General features: G+C 37.3%; 5 protein-coding genes across 13 annotated transcripts; 2 read left to right on the forward strand and 3 right to left on the reverse strand.

Moving 5' to 3' along the window:
- The first annotated feature begins 196 nt into the window (after positions 1 to 196).
- LOC105669552 (uncharacterized) lies at positions 197 to 3,913 on the forward strand. Its single transcript, XM_067347300.1, has 4 exons — positions 197 to 876; positions 1,243 to 2,106; positions 2,214 to 2,349; positions 2,426 to 3,913. Exons 1-4 carry the CDS (start codon positions 531 to 533, stop codon positions 3,774 to 3,776), a joined length of 2,697 nt encoding a protein of 898 aa, XP_067203401.1. The 5' UTR covers positions 197 to 530; the 3' UTR covers positions 3,777 to 3,913.
- A 946-nt stretch (positions 3,914 to 4,859) lies between these two features.
- LOC105669555 (E3 ubiquitin-protein ligase RNF13) lies at positions 4,860 to 9,330 on the reverse strand. Of its 4 annotated transcripts, none has more exons than XM_067347318.1 (8): positions 8,805 to 9,330; positions 7,649 to 7,986; positions 7,387 to 7,579; positions 7,096 to 7,307; positions 6,841 to 7,015; positions 6,529 to 6,687; positions 6,217 to 6,426; positions 4,860 to 6,116 (listed from the first exon to the last, which is right to left on the reverse strand). In XM_067347318.1, exons 2-8 carry the CDS (start codon positions 7,841 to 7,843, stop codon positions 5,893 to 5,895), a joined length of 1,368 nt encoding a protein of 455 aa, XP_067203419.1. In that variant the 5' UTR covers positions 7,844 to 7,986; positions 8,805 to 9,330; the 3' UTR covers positions 4,860 to 5,892. The 4 variants fall into 4 exon arrangements, with proteins under 4 accessions (XP_067203419.1, XP_012218002.1, XP_067203421.1 ...); XM_012362579.2 differs by having other exon boundaries at positions 7,664 to 7,986; positions 8,805 to 9,326; XM_067347320.1 differs by lacking the exon at positions 8,805 to 9,330 and adding an exon at positions 8,572 to 8,754.
- Positions 9,331 to 9,722: 392 nt separating this feature from the next.
- LOC105669553 (protein starmaker) lies at positions 9,723 to 15,346 on the reverse strand. 6 transcript variants are annotated; one of them, XM_067347310.1, is made up of 7 exons: positions 15,195 to 15,346; positions 14,929 to 15,085; positions 14,539 to 14,793; positions 11,221 to 12,960; positions 10,971 to 11,141; positions 10,716 to 10,856; positions 9,723 to 10,602 (listed from the first exon to the last, which is right to left on the reverse strand). In XM_067347310.1, exons 4-7 carry the CDS (start codon positions 12,946 to 12,948, stop codon positions 10,444 to 10,446), a joined length of 2,199 nt encoding a protein of 732 aa, XP_067203411.1. In that variant the 5' UTR covers positions 12,949 to 12,960; positions 14,539 to 14,793; positions 14,929 to 15,085; positions 15,195 to 15,346; the 3' UTR covers positions 9,723 to 10,443. The 6 variants fall into 6 exon arrangements, with proteins under 6 accessions (XP_067203411.1, XP_012217997.1, XP_012217998.1 ...); XM_012362574.2 differs by having other exon boundaries at positions 14,612 to 14,793; positions 14,911 to 15,085; XM_012362575.2 differs by having other exon boundaries at positions 14,543 to 14,793; positions 14,911 to 15,085.
- Positions 13,330 to 14,418, reverse strand: LOC105669498 (phosphatidate cytidylyltransferase, mitochondrial). The gene has a single exon (XM_012362490.1). The coding sequence runs from the start codon at positions 14,416 to 14,418 to the stop codon at positions 13,330 to 13,332; it is 1,089 nt and encodes a 362-aa protein (XP_012217913.1).
- A 153-nt stretch (positions 15,347 to 15,499) lies between the features above and the next one.
- CSN6 (COP9 signalosome subunit 6) lies at positions 15,500 to 17,396 on the forward strand. The gene is made up of 5 exons (XM_012362647.2): positions 15,500 to 15,955; positions 16,185 to 16,468; positions 16,561 to 16,726; positions 16,812 to 17,005; positions 17,089 to 17,396. Exons 1-5 carry the CDS (start codon positions 15,733 to 15,735, stop codon positions 17,227 to 17,229), a joined length of 1,008 nt encoding a protein of 335 aa, XP_012218070.1. The 5' UTR covers positions 15,500 to 15,732; the 3' UTR covers positions 17,230 to 17,396.
- Positions 17,397 to 17,586: the final 190 nt, after the last annotated feature.

Raw genomic sequence — 17,586 nt, forward strand, 5'->3', positions numbered from 1 at the left:
GAGGATATTTCGGTGTCCCAAGGATGTTCTGAGGACGAGATCTCCCCAAAATGTCCTAAGGATATTTTGTGCTGTATGGGTATCAATGATGCAAAATTTATAAATGGTATTTATTTCGTAATATAAATGTGATTTTTTATATCTATACAAAATGAAATAAAATAAATTTTATTGAAACAAAAGCAACGAATAGAATGATATGAAATATGAAAGGATGGATCGTATCTATTCCGTGTTATAATGTAAATAAATCTGTTATTCATATACGTGATACAGATGGTCAAATTACAAGTTCGCATTTGTTTCTCATCCTACTTTGCGATAATCACATATCACATATTTCCATACTATACAGTACAGCTACGCGTTTTCAGATCGCCGAATCTTTTTACCAGAGTTCCATCTATGAAATAAATGCAGAAAATGCGAAGTATTTGCGACAATCCTCGCACGGGGGCGGTAGTGTTGTACACAGTGATCATACAGTGATTGTATAGTAGTAGTAGTAGTTGTCGCGAAGATATGGGAAAATGTATCTAAAACGTACATCGAAGTTATTAGATCTATCAGTGCCACAGATTACTGCGGATGTGCATCTACGTGACCTCACGTGTCCAATATGCCGCGGTATACTAATCGAGCCTGTGACGCTGCCATGCACACATAACCTCTGCTTAGGATGCCTCAAAGGTACGTTCGAGCACAACAGCCTAAACTGTCCGCTATGCCGAGTCAGGGTGGGCTCGTGGCTGCGTACCGCTACCAAATCGGAGACCTTAGTAAACAATGATCTTTGGGATCTCATCAGAGCTAAGTTTCCAAAGGAGGTCGAGAGTAAGCACCATGGTGAGGAGGGAGATCTCGATTTGGACGCTGGTAAGTGACGCACATACATATATACGCGCACGTACACTAGTAATAACAAACATAACATAACCTATCGGCGTGCGACAGCAAATGCATTTATTCCTCGGACGGCATTTCGCGTATTCTTTGAAACAGATGGATACTCTATACGAATTATATAATCTTAGTATTATTTTTTTTATGTATATGTGGCATTATTTTGCTCTTTCTGAAGCTATTTAAAGGCGTTTGGCCGTTAGCAGCTATAACTTTTCATCAATTGATGGTTTCTTAAATAGAAAATTATTATAGTTACAAAATACATAGTGTTTTCCATATTAAATATAATAATTTCATGTAAAGTATATAACAGAAAATTATCTTTTGTTAATACAGATTATGCACCTAATAGAATACTTAGCGCAGCTGGAGAAATACACAGGGAATATGAGATGCAACTTAAAATGGCTGAGGAAGAGATGCGTCGTCAGAGACAAGCTGAGCAAATGGCCAGCGAAGCCTTGATTCAAAAGATTCAGGCAGAGCAGCAACTATTACTGGCTCAATTGGCACAGGATGAATTGCTAGCTAAGTCCTTGGCAAAGCAGCAGGTAGTGGAGAATCAAAAAGTGACAACAAAATGCTACAATGAACGTTTAAACACATCGATATCAAGTTGCGTTTTTGATACATCCAGATTTAATACTAAGAATACATTTGTAAATAATGTGAAGGCCTTGCAAACTGAATCTGTACACTTGGAAGACAGGCAGATGAATTCTCTCGAGGATGTTGGAGACGGTTTAAAGAGACAAACAAATATAGAAAGATTATCTAAAATTGAAGCGATATATTCGAATGTATATAATTCAAATGAGACAAATGCATCAAATTCGTATAAGAATCGGGTTAAATATTGTTGTCAAAAGCAAATGCCCGTTTACAACGCTGTCACGAAGCCACTGAAACATCAAACAGTGTCCAAGTTTATCCAACCTTGTACTTCGAATTATATGGATCCTGGATGTTCTACATCCAGAGCTTATACTACAGAGACTAAGGAGGAACTGCATGTACCAAATGACGTGGTAAACAACAAGAAGAAGAGTTTGGGGATAGAGATATGCATGACATTGGCTGATAATGATGAGAGAATAGGAAGCGCCGAGAGCTCCGGTAGTCACGATAGTATAAATCAGGAGATCCATCACTTCAAACCAATCAAGGCAGTACCGAGAACAAAGTTGAAAATTTCTACAGGTAGGTATCTATCGAAGTGGTTGAGAGTGGTGCTTATTTTATTAGTACAAAATTATCAGAAACTTTTTTTATTAAACAACTTTGTATATTAATGTATTTATTTTCAGATGGCAAACTGATGGACCCAAAACTAATTAGAGTAATCCCTATTTTGAAAAAGGTATCTAATGCAGTACCAAAGCCTCCATCACCAACATACATGAAACGTATTATTGGCTGTTCTTGGAGCGCTTTTAGAGGCAAGTTATGGACATCACGTATTATAAATTTTTATTTATTAAATTATTTTTTATTAATCATAAAATGCTTTTATAGGCAGGATAAAACAAGATGTAAAGAAAAAGCAACCTGTACACAACCTGTACAATGTAGAGGATACGAAAAAGACACTAATCAATCAGAACTCGTCAACATCACCACTCGACTATTCTCTAACGGTTTCAGACAAGTTCATAACTAAACTTCAGACAAACGATGCTATTCGCCGACTTGATTTTATGCCCGAACTGTCTTCGTTTGACGACAACAAAAATTATACAAAGAACGCAGGCAAGATAGTTAATGACACAAAAATGAGCAAGATAACGTTGGACAGCGAATCGGACGCGAGAAAAAGTCAAAAATCCTGGAAAAAGCGAACAAAAAATAATATGGTAACAAAATATAAACGGTATAGAAATTTACGGAACATTAGAAGAGGAACTGAACTCACTTTGAACGCAACAGACGAGGAGGAAGATAACTCGACGGGCTTCAATTCTTCATTCGGTGAAACAAGTTTGCAAAATGATGAGCAACATGGCAACGATAATATAACTGTCGACAATACGATGGAGGGAATTAAAAGGAAAAAAGAAAATATGGAACAAGAGATGTTGATATCAGAAACAGAATCCAACAGACCTAAACGAAGCAAAACAACAAAGAATAAAGCATTATCTGAGACGAGAAACAAAAGTCCGCCCGCGGCGAATCAAATCTTACTCTCATCGTTTCAAGAAAGCACGAAACACGATGGAAACTGTACGCCGCACACGCACAGAACGAAACGTCGAAAGATAAGCAGAACTTCTCACAGTAATACAAACGGTTCAGAGAAGAGTGAGCTATCGAAGGACGCGAGTAATAAAATTGTGTCGAGTTTGAGGAAATCCGCGCGAAACTTAACCAAGATCTCTTCTAAAGTAGACAGCCACGAATCGAATAGCACGCGCAATAAAAGTAACAGCAAATTGAACGACTCGCTATCGACATGTTGCGATGAAACGGAAGAATGTGTCGAGGAGAATCACCACATCGCCGGCAAACTTCTCTTGGATAAGGAGGTGATAGAAGAGCAGCAACGGATTGAGCGGTTACTACTCCAGGAACGAGAGGACTTGGAATTTGCTCGTCGCTTACAGGCTCAATTCGATGAGATGGAATGGATATCTGGACGTACTAGGCGCTCGAGAAAGGCTACTGAGAATGTGAAAAACGAGGTGGATTCGCGCGAGATCGATAGTGCAATGAGGATAGTTTACGGTACGAGTAAAGCGCATGAAACCTCCAAACGAAAGCCAATTGCCAATGAAATAGTGAGTACCACGGCTAAAAGAAAGCTTGGAAGACCACCGAAATGCGTAAAGGTCACGCTTCAAACGTGCAAGAATGAGTCGGGCGCACGGTAATCGCACTCGATTTCGATGCGTAAAAACCTTCCACAGTTGGATGTTCCTACGAAACATGTACATGAAGAATGTTTGATTATAGCGCGACTTTGTACGTCTTACAACATGTAAATAATAAAACTCTGCTTTAAGAATTACTTATAAACAAAAGAATTCTGTTAAAATACTTTTAAGAGAAACAGTGGTGAAATAGCGCTCAAATCTAGATGACTGTTAGTTAACTCACTGTTAGGTCGGGTTCAAACCTAAGCACGGCCCGAAGTAGTCGTAATATTCATCGCAATAATTTAGAAACTTAAATATTAACATCATTCAACTCTTGATTGACTGCTGAAAGCAGCATTTTTTGTAAAGTTACAAATATATAATTTTATTTTTATATCTAATGAAAATGTTATCTTTAGTTTCTTAATGGATTTAATTCGAGTATTGGTACTTTTGTGCTTTTAAAATATGTTATTCGCAAAAATAGCTCAAAGTTTTTATTCTTTTTTTAGAGTTATTAAAGGCAAGCACTGGTTATTCCTGCATATATCTACGGTCTATGTATCTATTATTAATTAAATATTAGGGATATCAAAAGTAACTTGAACTCTTTTTCAAGAGCGCTTTATTTTGTCAAGCAGAATACAGAGCATTTTTAATCTTCATCAATCATGTCTTAATCAAAAACCGTATTATGCAAGAAATACGTGTGAAAAGTTGTGCAGCTTTCTCAGCTCTTTATTTTATTCGTAATTTAGTTTTTATAAAATATCCCCTTATGATATAAAAAATAATGAATAAAAGGAGAAGCTAGATGCGTGATGATAGATAAAGCGATAACAGAAATTCATTCAACTGCAATATTTGTTGGAAGCTTTCATTTTCCTGTCTCATCCAATTTGGGAGTTGGAATGTTTTTTCAATCTCAACGTGTTTAATTACATTATGATTAAGAGGGGCGGAAAAATGAAAGGAAGTGATAAATCGGCAAAGTAGATCAGCTGTGGTTAGATGAAATACGTTGGAGAACGGGGAGAGGGAAATGGACAGAGAGATTACACGGCGATCAAAAGTGACAAAATAAATAAATAAATACGCTTTGTTAATTAAATACAACGGTTTATTACACACCCATATCTACTTCATCTCTTCCTGCTTTTTCTGAAACGCGATCTACATCCGGCAACTGAATCTTAAAGAACTCTTAAAGAACAGTGTGCCCGCGGATGCTTTCTTATTCCGTATGTATTGACAAATAAATATTTACAAATTTAATGTCGACAAAACAGCCATGTTAGTCAATTTGTAGCCAATCACCAGCATTCGTTACTTACTGTTAACGTAATCGCTGCAAAATTAATCGATACTTTTTACTGTTAACATACGTTATATGATACAAATTTTTGTTTTAATAATTAAACAACGAAAAATAAGCAATTGAATTAAAAATTCTGTGGAACAAGATCAAGTAGGCCGTATATAGTTCCTAAGTTAGTACATAAAATAATGTTTCATTAAACGGTGAACTAGAGTTTACAGTCTTACCTATATGTATATATCTATTTATTTACTGGCAATATAGCTCCGACTAATTGTAAAATTTGAAAATATTCAGGGAATAACGTAATACATAACACCATCATTTGAATAAAAATAACAAATCACATAATTATTATTTACATATTGGTTGAATTATATATTACTTTTTTTTATTTCCTATGAAAATCGAATTAAAAAATATCAGATGTTCATCAATCTGTAATACATAATAGTCACTCCACATGGTATTCGTCAAAGAAGAAATCGGTAGTGTAATATTACGTAATTCGCCAAATATACACAATATATATACCGTACCGTACTTGACATATTAGTGCAAAAGACAATGCAAAAGAATATTTGGCATAAAGCAAAGTCGTAATATCGTATTATTTAAGAGAAGTGAATAGTTTCGTGTGTATTAAAAACGCTATTTTCGGATTATTCGTCTTCATTGTCTTACGTCGCCTCTACTAACGCCGTGCACCATTGTACCACTGTCTTTCCCGTGAAAAAAAGGAAGAATCCTTCTATGAGACGCAACGGAACGTCTCGTAACACATATAATTGTAGTCACAGCTATGTCAAGCCATTACGTAACAACATCATTTCTGTTGGAACTGTTGGCCGTTCCCGATGTATTATCCGAGATTTCCACATAATAATCAGAATTTGATATCCCGGAATTCAACGCGGCCCTTCCACGTCGTGTCGATGCGATTTGAACAGGTGCTGGGAATTCTTGAGCGTTCGCGTGTGAATTTACCACGTGTGACTTTTCACTGTTGGCTGAGCCTTCTAAATCTTGCGGTTCGCCTGTTCGGGAAAAGCAGATTAATACAAACAACTGTGAACATTTTCTTGCATTCCATGTACACGACGGAATGTGTGTAGTAGGATTAGCGATAGACCTTACCGTTTATGCTATGGGTATCGGATACCATAAAAACATTGACATTGGATGGTTCACCAGCGCTAGTACTAACACCGTCTTCAGTAGTAACAGAAGAATGCTCAGAGTCGGAGCTATTATCACTGGAATTACTAGTATCCTGTCTCGCCTGCGATCTCCTAGCTCTGTTGAAAGGATTCTCCCTTTGGTGGGCAAATGTGCCACCTTGCGTACCTAATCAAATATTTCACGAGTTATTTGAAATGTAAATAAATTGCACAAAGACAGGGTGAGCGGTGAAACATTTATTGACCCTGAAAGAAAATATCCACGCACCTTGATGACCATCGCGAATGAGAGGCGTTGTATCATCAGCATCCGAATCGCTCTCATCGGTCACGATTTGTTCATCCGACGCAAAAACTTTCCTCTTGCAGACGGGACAAACTCTTCGATTTTTTGTCAACCACGGGTCAATACATTTTGAATGATAAGCTGAAGTTGAACGTACGTCAATAACAATAATTTAACACTTTTACCTCTTTGAAATGGTATTGAGAAAAATTCTAACGAAATTATATTCAATAAAATGCGTTCGTTTTGATACCGTAATAAATGTCAAGTAACTCGTCAATGAGAAAAACTTACCGTGCGCACATGGTAAAACTCGTAATTTCTCTCCCTCTACATAATCATCCAAACAAATGGCGCATGTCTCATATGGATCACCCTTTGTGTATTTGTGTGTAGGAATCTTTTTTAAACTAGAACTGGGTAGTCTGTGCCTTCGTTGTCGCCTTCTGTCTTTTATACATCTGATAATCTATAATATGTATGCATAAATAATTAACGCTAAAATATGTATTGTACGATATATTACACTTTTTTTTTATGTCAACTTACCATAAAAATACATATGATTAAAAAACATATTCCAACAACAATAGCAAAGGGTAGAAGCAAGTGAGTATTGATGTTGAACGGCAGATCATCATTAATCAATATAAAGAACAGCTGGTCATATAAATAATTTTCTTTGATAACCATTCCAGTAATATCGCTGACAAATACAGCCGGTATCAAAATTCCTACAGGATCCTTTGCTGACATTGGTTCTGAAATGAAATAAACTTATCATATAGTTTTGTCAAGATAGAATATTTTATTTTTATAATTATTATGCATTCAATTTACCTAATTCATTGCTGTTTATATTATGTACAATAGCAGCATCATATCCAGCTTCTTGCGCCATTCTAACTTTTATTTCAAAACTACAGTTGTAACGTCGTATTAAAGCTATCCAATTACCAGTGTAATCAGTATTATTCGGTGGAGCCTGTATCTTCTGACATGCAGTGGGGGGATCAGAATAGACTACCACACCCTGATAAAAATAATATAATTTAAAGTAGCAAATATAACCACAAAACTGATTACAAAACTGATTAAACACCTTAATCCTAAATACCTTAATCCCTTCGGGTGGTATTATGCCTCCAAATTTGGCAGGCATGTCACGAAATTCCTCTTCAATTTGATGCCTTGCAACTGCGTTAAATACTAAAATATCCGCACTGCTGTATGTAGCACATAGAATCAAAAAGATAAGCCACAATAGGATTTGGTAGTTTAAACAATACTGTCCCATTTTTAATCGATCAATTTCAATATTTTGTTAAGACTTCTCTTGAATCGTTCATTATACAATTGCCAGATCTATTTTGCAGATATTGGGAAGAGCGCATTTCCACAAGATATAAAACACATTATAAAAACTGTAGCTGGACTGATCTGCAAAAATAAATACACATTTCACATTAATTCCAGAACAATATTCCGCTATGTGCATTCGGATAAATCGTTACTATTTAATACACAATAAAATTCATATAGAATAAAATTAAAAAAATCCCCATTAAATCGAAAATTGTTGTTCTTTGTCAATTGTACGAACAATGTGTAGTGACACACATGATACACATCACGCAACATAAACATAATAAACATAAACAAATAATTCGGCCTACCAGTCAGTTACTTCTTTGCAATTCTAAAACTCATGCACATAATTTCACAACAAATTATTGTGATTTACATGTAGCAAGACAAAGCATTAATAACGATCTGTGAGTAATTGTTGTAAATTGATTGTCGCGCAGCTTCCAAGGTCTATCGTTCAGCGGATCGAGGAAAAACTCCGTCGACCATTGACGACGCGAGAAATAATAAAAAACGCAGCAACACTTGTTATCAAGCGAAACAATTATTCCTTTTTTGTGAAAGTCTATTTTTTTGTCTCTAAATGCGAGCCCTTCTGCCTTATTGGACAAAAGAACTTGGTAGAACGATACATGCGCTTTTTCTCCTCCCTCCTACCTCTTCCTCACCCTGTTGATGCGTATCAATTAATGCTAGGAGTAACGTGACGCACTATGGGCGCGTGCGTGTATTCGTGCGCGCATACGGCGGACAAGATGCGACGTTCCGCGTTATATCACGATGACACTTGCGGCTATCATCGACGACGCGAGTTACACAGATTCCCATAATTTCGGAGTGGGTCGATGGGCCCACTCACTCGTCATGAGATGAGGATGCGCGATACATACCTTAAAACTGCGTATGGCTCTTATTCCATGCAACCATTATTAGTGGTGCATACACGCCTTAGCCGACCATTATTGGGAAAGATTTCTTGAGAATATCTCCTTTTTTTTTCTCTCTCTCTCTTCTCTCCACCTTGAAATATCTGTTTTCGTGGGAAACGTTTTCGAATGCTCCCTCGGCGGAAGCAATTTCTCACGTGTTTGCGACGACACGAGAAACGAGAAACAGTCCCACATTCACAACAGGGCCATAATCAAACGTCACTTTGAGGTTAGACGCGTTAAGACTCGCCGACTAATCCTAAAACCAAGAAACGACGACGACTACGACGACGAAGGAATGATAATGAGCGAACTATTGGTGGAGTATCGATCGAATCGGATGTTTGCTAAAATCAGCTGAGAATCGTGATCACTGACTAATCAAACGAATTGTCAATAAAAGTTCGTGATGGTTCGTGATCGCGACTAATGACACGCGGGAAGTGCGTAGGATGCAACCAATCGCGTATACGCGTGGGCGAGACACATTTCACTTTCGAAAAGTTGTACGTCGCGTACACGCTACACACGGAACATAAATACAAAATAATACGCATTTTACATGCGCTGCAGCTAAATGTGGCATTTGTTGTAAATATTGGAAAATAAAAGATAGCAGAAATCGTTATTTTGTGTAATTACGGTCATTGTATCTAATAATATTATAATGGCCCGAGGGACAAAACTAAAGTAAAATGCCCGAGTTGATTTTTATTTGATACCGTATGTAATTAATTAATTGTAAATCTGGATTTTTGCTATCATCGATCTTCTAATCAAAATGCGGAACAATTCAAAGCGGAATTTGCAGTAGGTGAACAGAGAGAGATGGGAGGAGGGAGTGAGAGAGAGAGAGAGAGAACTATTAATAATACTCTATTGATGTGTACAATTACTTGTTCATTATTTAAATATGTACAGAATTGCGATAATACACATACATACACAATTACAATATCGTATATTCATGTACATAACATGCATTCCAAAGTACATATAATCTGTGTTAAATATTACACTATTTTGTACTCTTTTGTTTATAGAAAAAATGTATGACAAAGAAATACAACAAGCGGCATATCTACATCCATGCGAAAATTTACCTTACAATCGTTGTTATTATTACATACGTTCTCATATTCTCACTATAGAGTTCTTATACTGCATCACGAGAGCAGTATTGTTCATGATGAACTAATTTATAAAAGATAACATCGTTTATATAACTTTGAAATTTGCACTGTTGTATTGTGTTATGAAATGTATAGAAAAACAATTTATAGAAAACATAATAAAATTTTGAAAAAGTTTTATCGCACATAGCTATTTGACATAGCTAATTGATAAATAAAAAATTTGAATAACATCTCTATTAAATTTACAATAATATTCTTAACACAATGTATTTGCTGCAGAAAGATGCGAAAAATGTTACACGTTTTACAGAATTGAAATTAAAATAAATATTTCGTAATTCAAGGCACGAATCTGTATCAATATTCTACCATTTGTTAATTCTTAACAAAGATAACATACTTGATACAGATTTTAGTTTCGTTAGTAGCAATTATTTACAATTTTCGCGTGACAATTAAAAAATTTAAATTTGTCCACGTGAGAATCTATCGTCGAGCAATTGTGCTTTCATCAGAACAGTCTTTTTTTGCGCTTGATCTAATCGGGTAACTTGTAAATCGATATCTCTGTCAAATGGTCTTCTCGTTGATATTCCAGTTCGTTCTGCCTCCTTTTCTTTTTTCTGTAAAATGCAATATATACTTCTTAATAAGAGTGACCATTTTTGGAAATTAATTCGACGAGTTGCTTGATACATCGTGATTTTTGAAAATTATATATGTAAAATCAAATTACCCTTTTTTTCTTTGCAATTTTGCTTTGATGCATTTCTAATAGCGATTTTTCACGCTTTTTGCTTTTTCCCGTGTCCTTCTTGTAAAATTCTTCTACACACTTCTTATCTGGTTCTGATACATTATTAAGTTTTTTTACCTCCTAAAAATATTCGATAAATTTAACATTAGCACATATATGAAAAATATATTCTTTAATTTAGAAAAGGAATAAATAGCACAGCCCAGGATAAAAATATAATATATACATATTTACCAAATCTTTTTGCTTCTGAGCTTTTTGCGCGGGCGTGTCAGTCCAACTCGATCTATCCGACGTATCCGGGCCTTCTCGAACCCTAAATTTGCGCGGGCCTAATCCAAGATTAGCAGCTTGGACCGGTGGCAACTCGGTCATCCATTCTTCACGCTTGCTTCCAATGTCAACCTGAAATACGAATACATGCTTTCTTCCCTCGTTGATAAAACTGTAAATATTTGTTTAATACGCAAGCCACTTTTTTTACCTCTTCCAAATATCCTTCGTTTCTGATCTTTTGCGCTCTCAAATCTAGCTTCTCGTGCACACGGCTATTTCTTAAAGCTGGATGATCGACCGGTAAAGGACCTATCGCACAGTCCTCGTCAGATTCGGACAATGCGACTGAACTTTCTTCACACAGTTGCACGGCGTCCGGTAGGACAGGCCCGATAATCTTGTCGCGTTGCCGTTGCAACAAATGCGGCGGTAATACTGGCCCAAAAACGGTGTCTGCTTCTGTCGCAGACGTATTAGTATCTTTCGCTTCTTCTCGCTCTTCATTTTGACGACTGCTCAATCCTGGTGGTGGACAGGGTCCGATAAAACACACACTTTTTTTGTGCGACTCATCAACTTGGACTTGGTTATCAATTTTATTTTCGTCGAGAGCATGCGGCGACGTCTTTTCGTCACTGTCGGATACGTTGGATACAAATGTTGGTGGCAACAGTGGACCGTACACGGATTCAGTTTGTTCCGCGTCTTTTTCCGGTCGCGTTTCATCCGAAAAAGCGTCGGAACATTTCTTCTCTCCCAAGCCTGAACATTCGCTAGTATCACAAGTAATCGTACTCTCAAATTTTTCTCTCTTCGAACTCGTGCAAGTGTCTCTTACTATCAAGATTGCCGCGGGCGGCGCGGAACTAAGTGGGGAATCTGAAATGGCATTAGGATTACTTCTGGAACTGGACACTGGATCGTAGTCCCTTTTTTTTACCTTGCTTAATTCCTCTCGCCACTCTCTTTTGCTCTTGTTTGCGTCTTCGCCATTTTCTCTCGCTTCCTTTGTCGCACAACTTTCCAACCAATCTCTGGAATCAGAGTGCAGCTTGGTTTCGCGCGGAGACGATGCTCGACTCTCGTAATCCCGATCGTCGGATGTATTCTCATCGATTTCCGACAAGACATCGAACTGCGACAGATCCAAGTCCTTACAGTCTTGAGCGTTCACCGACAAATCTTTCTTCGTATTCTCGCACGAACGAGCCTCGCTGTGACTGCGTTCTCGCTCGACGTTCTTAGGCGAGGAATAGTCTTTTAAATTCTGCGATCTGTCCTCTTTTATCGATGTCTTCCTCGAGGAATCGTGTCTCCCGTGATTCTCTCGAGATCGATGATCGCCGTTCGATGATTTGACCCTACTCGATTGATGAGATCTCTCTCGGGAACGATGTCCGTGTCTTTCGTGATATCGACTTCTGTGCTTGTCGCTCGACGTTTGCTCCTCGTGATGGGTTCTCTCGTATGAACGTTCTCGCGAACGTTGTGCCAGATGAATGCTTCGATCTCTATCCGATTGTCGTTTCGAGTCCCGCGATTTTTCCTTCTCGTCGCCGCCCCCGCTGGAGTTCCTAAAATCTCTGTCATTCACGGTGAATCCAATGAACGCGTCCCTGCCGTCTCTATGATCCTTGGATGAACCACCATCCTCCTGCCTTGAGTTTCTCGACTCGTGCTTCGAATGCTTTGCGGAGTGTTTGAGATCGTCCCCCTTTCTATCGCTTTCGTGTTTTGACCGTTCTTTCCTCTCTCTGTGATAATGCCTACCGCTCTCATAGCGGGATGATTTGTGCTTCGACTGTTTCTTCGGCAATCTTGTTCTTCTCATCGCGTCCTCCACGAGCGCGGCCGAGTCTTTGCGCGTTGCCTCAAAACGAAACCGACGTCCATCATCGCTATCCTGGCTCGCGGAATCGGAATCCATCGTTGTCATAATCTAGTTACTCTGTAAATACAATGAAGCTATTGTAAGTTGAATTTTTAACGATGCACACATCAATGATTATACGTAACAACATCTCTTTTCGCGATTTGTACGATATTAGACAATATATTTTAGCAAATAACACTTCAATCTGTATTATTGGAACATAACTTTTTAAGAAATTAAAAAGTAGCTTTATTGCGGAGCTTACATTGCAAATAAAGGCATCGAATAATACTGCTAATTCGAATGATGCGAAAAATACGTTAGACTGTTGATTGCAACTATTTACTTTATTTGTGATACAAGCATATAAGAGTTTACAAATGTATATATATATACATATGTATATCTCACAATTAAATTAGCTTTTTCTAAGAAAATAACCAACTACTCGATACGTTTCTCGGTATTCTTGGTCTCTGTTTTCTTTACAACAGTTTCAACAATTTTATCAATTCTTTTCGAGTCCGATTTGAGCAGCAAACGTTGAGGAGGATTTGATTGTAACATCTTAATTATTTTAGCGCTGCTATATTTAACAGACTTTACGAGTCCTGCGGTTATGAGTCCCTTTAGACTTTGCGTCACGCTGGATCTCAAAACGATCTCTTTCAAGCACTGCTCCAATATCTCGCAGCATTCCGGATCGTGCGCGATAGCACGTAAACAATCTTCCGTGTCTTTCGATCTTGGACCCTGAGACCATGCCCTAACTAACTTAACCTGTGGTGTTCTCGGTAAATGATTTAAATGATGAATTCTTGTTGCCGGGCTGGTGTCCTGACGGCACGTGACAACCATATGATCTGATCTAGGAATATCTACATAATTGTCAAAATGTTTCAAGATTGGCTCGTACAACTGCTTAAAATTTTGCAACTGCGGTAGCACGATATTGCTGACCTTGTCTTTATTCTCACCAAAGATCATTCGAAAATCACCGTGATAGGACAGACCGGTGATTTTCTTAAAAAAGTCGATCTCCGTAAAATGTTCGGGTAGTAACAACAAAGCTGCATGTACAGCCGAATGTAAATTCTGCACCAGAGCAGTACGTAATTGGGAATTTTCGTCAGGTTCTACTAATACTTTAACCGGCTTGTGCAATCTCCCTGCCAAGTACAAATTGTTCCAGTCTAGCAAATCTTCCACCAATGAAATCTCAGAAATTACGCCATACTTAATAAACTGGTTTTGACTAGTTTTGACCAATGTGTTGTAATAGATGTTGGCGCCTGATTCTTCTTGTAAACTCGTGATTACTTTAGGGCCGAGAAATCTCATTGGTTGAGCGTAATGCTTAGGATTATTCGCTAAGTTTTCCGCATGCCATTTGTTGGCATTACGTACGACAAATATAAGATCCAGCATATTATTACCATCGTTATTGACTTGTTTGAATGCACCTGATCCATAAGCAAAGCAAAATTTCATATTTCTGGGAAATTCTTTGATTAGATGCTTCAGTTGGGACATTTCGACGATTTTCTCTAGTATTTAAAATAGTTTGAATTCGATTAGTTTGAAAACTACTTCCCAGAATGTATATATTAACAGATACCTTTAATTCCGCATAATTTATACAACAAATTTTACCTACAAATGCATCGAAAAATTTGCTTTGCTGAAAGACGCTTTACGATAAAAGTACAGCCGATATGCTTCGCACCATGGAGCTCGAAGATTCATGCTGTGACAGTCAATGGAGTCTGAGGCATGTCAAACGAAGGCAATCGACAATTTTTGAGCTTTTACATGCGTCTCTCGTTAACAGTGTCCTCGTGTTGACGATTCGTGCTTATAGATCCCGTAATCAATCGCACTCTTTCCCAATGTGATCGCCCATCTAACCTAGAAACGCAGTTTGTCAATAACTTTCGAGTTATTTACATCAAAGGAAATTAAGAAAATTAAGTTTCTCTCATATGTCGAGAAAAAGAATACTGTGGTCAAATCCGAATTTCTAACCTCAAGCAACACACGTACACAAATATACACCGGAGGATTGACTTGTGTCAGTACGTACAGGAGCATACGTACAACCGATCATACGATAACAAAAATGACTGTGATCTATCTTTTTACTCGATGATCCGCTGATAATGAGTTAATCTCTAATATATTCCAGCAGTCACTCCTATTCCTATGATCAAAAGCGACAAATTTTACACACTGTCCTAACTAAATGTGAATTAAAAGCTTGCCTTTATATGCACATTAGAATATTTTTACAAGATAAAATATTCAATTACCTTTTAATTATAATACGTTGATAAAGCTTTGTAAATTTTCTTACGGATGATTTCAGATAACTTGGCAAGAAAACGCGTGACAACACACACTACACGCCATATACGTCCTCACGTGTGAAATTAAAAGGATATTGTGTGAGTGTGTGTGCTGCCAACCCTGTACTTAGGATACATCCAGCAAACTTGCATAGCGTATAAGCATATGCAAGTTTGTTTGGATATACCTTTATTACCGTCTCGAGTTTCGAGTTTCGAGGTATCAATCTCTCTTCTCTCGCGTTTCGAGACACTTCTCCTTCCATCGGCACAGTTGAAAATAGTAGGAGTAGGAACAAGTAGGAATTGACGCAATGGCCGTCCACATTGCTTCTCATTGATCAACCTGATTGACGGAAATACGACAGATATTTCGGTTTAGAGTAGTCTGGTCGTCTAGGTACAGGCATCACCGATACTGTCCGAATTTACTTATTCCGAAAGAGACTACGAAGCTTGTAGAGAGCATAAGTGAGAATAAAAGCAACCACTGAAAAGCGATATGGAGATCGACGTGCCTACAGGCGATACAAATGAGCAAACGCCGATGGAAGTCGACGAAGATACTTCCGAAAGGAAAGCGCAGATGCCTGGAAGTGCCATCAAGGTCATGGCATCCTCGGGCACCGTTGGCTCGGTGTCCATCAGCCTGCATCCATTGGTAATCATGAATGTCAGTGAGCACTGGACCAGACTTAGGGCTCAAGAGGGTAGTGATCAGTTAGGTAAGATTTTTTTCTCACTTAAAAATTAACAAAATATTTAATACAAGTGTAAAAGTTTGTATTTAAATTAAGCAATTAACTGATATGTATAAAGTTCTATAAAGTTTTGTATTGAATTTGATACGTATTAACTAAATGTTTATAATTTTTATAGAGCAATTGTAGCGATGCGTTTAAAAAAATTTTATTAACAATACTTCGTAGGACTATATTGTGTATATTATTTTAGTATACGGTGCTCTGATTGGTAAACAGAAGGGTCGCAACATAGAGATTATGAATTCTTTTGAATTGCTGTTTACATGTATTGGCGACGATGTCGTAATTGACAGAGTCTATTACAACACGAAGGAAGAGCAATTTAAGGTAGTGTTTAGCGAAATGGACTTTTTGGGCTGGTATACCACTGGAGATATGCCTAATGAAAGAGACATCAGAGTACACAAGCAACTTTGCGAGATAAATGAAAGCCCAGTGTTATTAAAACTTGATCCTAGACCAAAAAATACAGAGGCAAGTTCACTAAAATGCATGACACTGGAAGAAGGGCATTTGCTTTATGAAAAGTGAAATATATTTGACAATGATTTTGATGATTATTGCAGCACTTATCCGTCTCCATGTATGAATCAGTGATCGATTTAGTTAACGGTGACGCCACCATGCTGTTTGTTCCGTTAACTTATACATTAGCCACAGAGGAAGCTGAGAGGATTGGAGTCGATCATGTGCAAAGGATGTGTAACAACGATCAAGGCGAATGTTCAGTAGGTGGGTAATGCAATGATAGCGCTATTATTCATACTTAAATAAATTATTAGCATCAACGATATACGATTGAAATATTTTATTTCAGTGGCTGAACATTTAACGGCACAGCATAGCGCCATTAAAATGTTGCACGCAAGAGTGAAACTTGTTCTGAGATATGTGCAAGCGGTGCAGAGTGGGGAATTAAAGGGAAATCATGAAGTTCTTCGAGCAGCCTGTTCTTTGAGTCATCGATTGCCTGTCTTAAATAATCCGAAATTTAAGGCCGACTTTTATAATGTTAGTATGCTTTTCCAAACACACAATCCTCGGAATTATTCAATAACGATATTTTTTCGAATAATATTTTTCTGTGTTTTCAGCAATGTAACGATTTCGGATTGATGACATATCTGGGTATTATAACTAAAGGGTGTAATAATATAAATCAATTTGTAAACAAATTCAATATTCTGTACGATAGACAAGGCGTAGGTCGACGTCTACGAAGTCTCTTCTTCTGATATGTAAATAGAATCTGTTGTTTTTATACATGTCTTTTTTTACTTCTTAGGTAAGTACTGAACTCAGGATTAAAGCTTAACCATCCAACTTAATCAAGGAATAGTTTGAATACTACTTTAGATGTATATTGTATCGAATATAAATAAAAGTAAAAGTTATGCAACAATTTTGGTTTAAGTAAAATTGTAATAGCAGTTGACAGAGAATAATAACCATTCGATACTTGCGTTATTTTAGTAGTACTGTTTAAAAATAATATTTATTAAATGCTTTTATTGATTTTATTGAATAATTGAATAATTGAATAATTGAATAATGGTATGTTCAAGATATTTCAAACAATAATAACGTGTGAT

Source organism: Linepithema humile, chromosome 1 (assembly GCF_040581485.1).
Source record: "Linepithema humile isolate Giens D197 chromosome 1, Lhum_UNIL_v1.0, whole genome shotgun sequence".
Lineage (NCBI taxonomy): Eukaryota > Metazoa > Arthropoda > Insecta > Hymenoptera > Formicidae > Linepithema > Linepithema humile.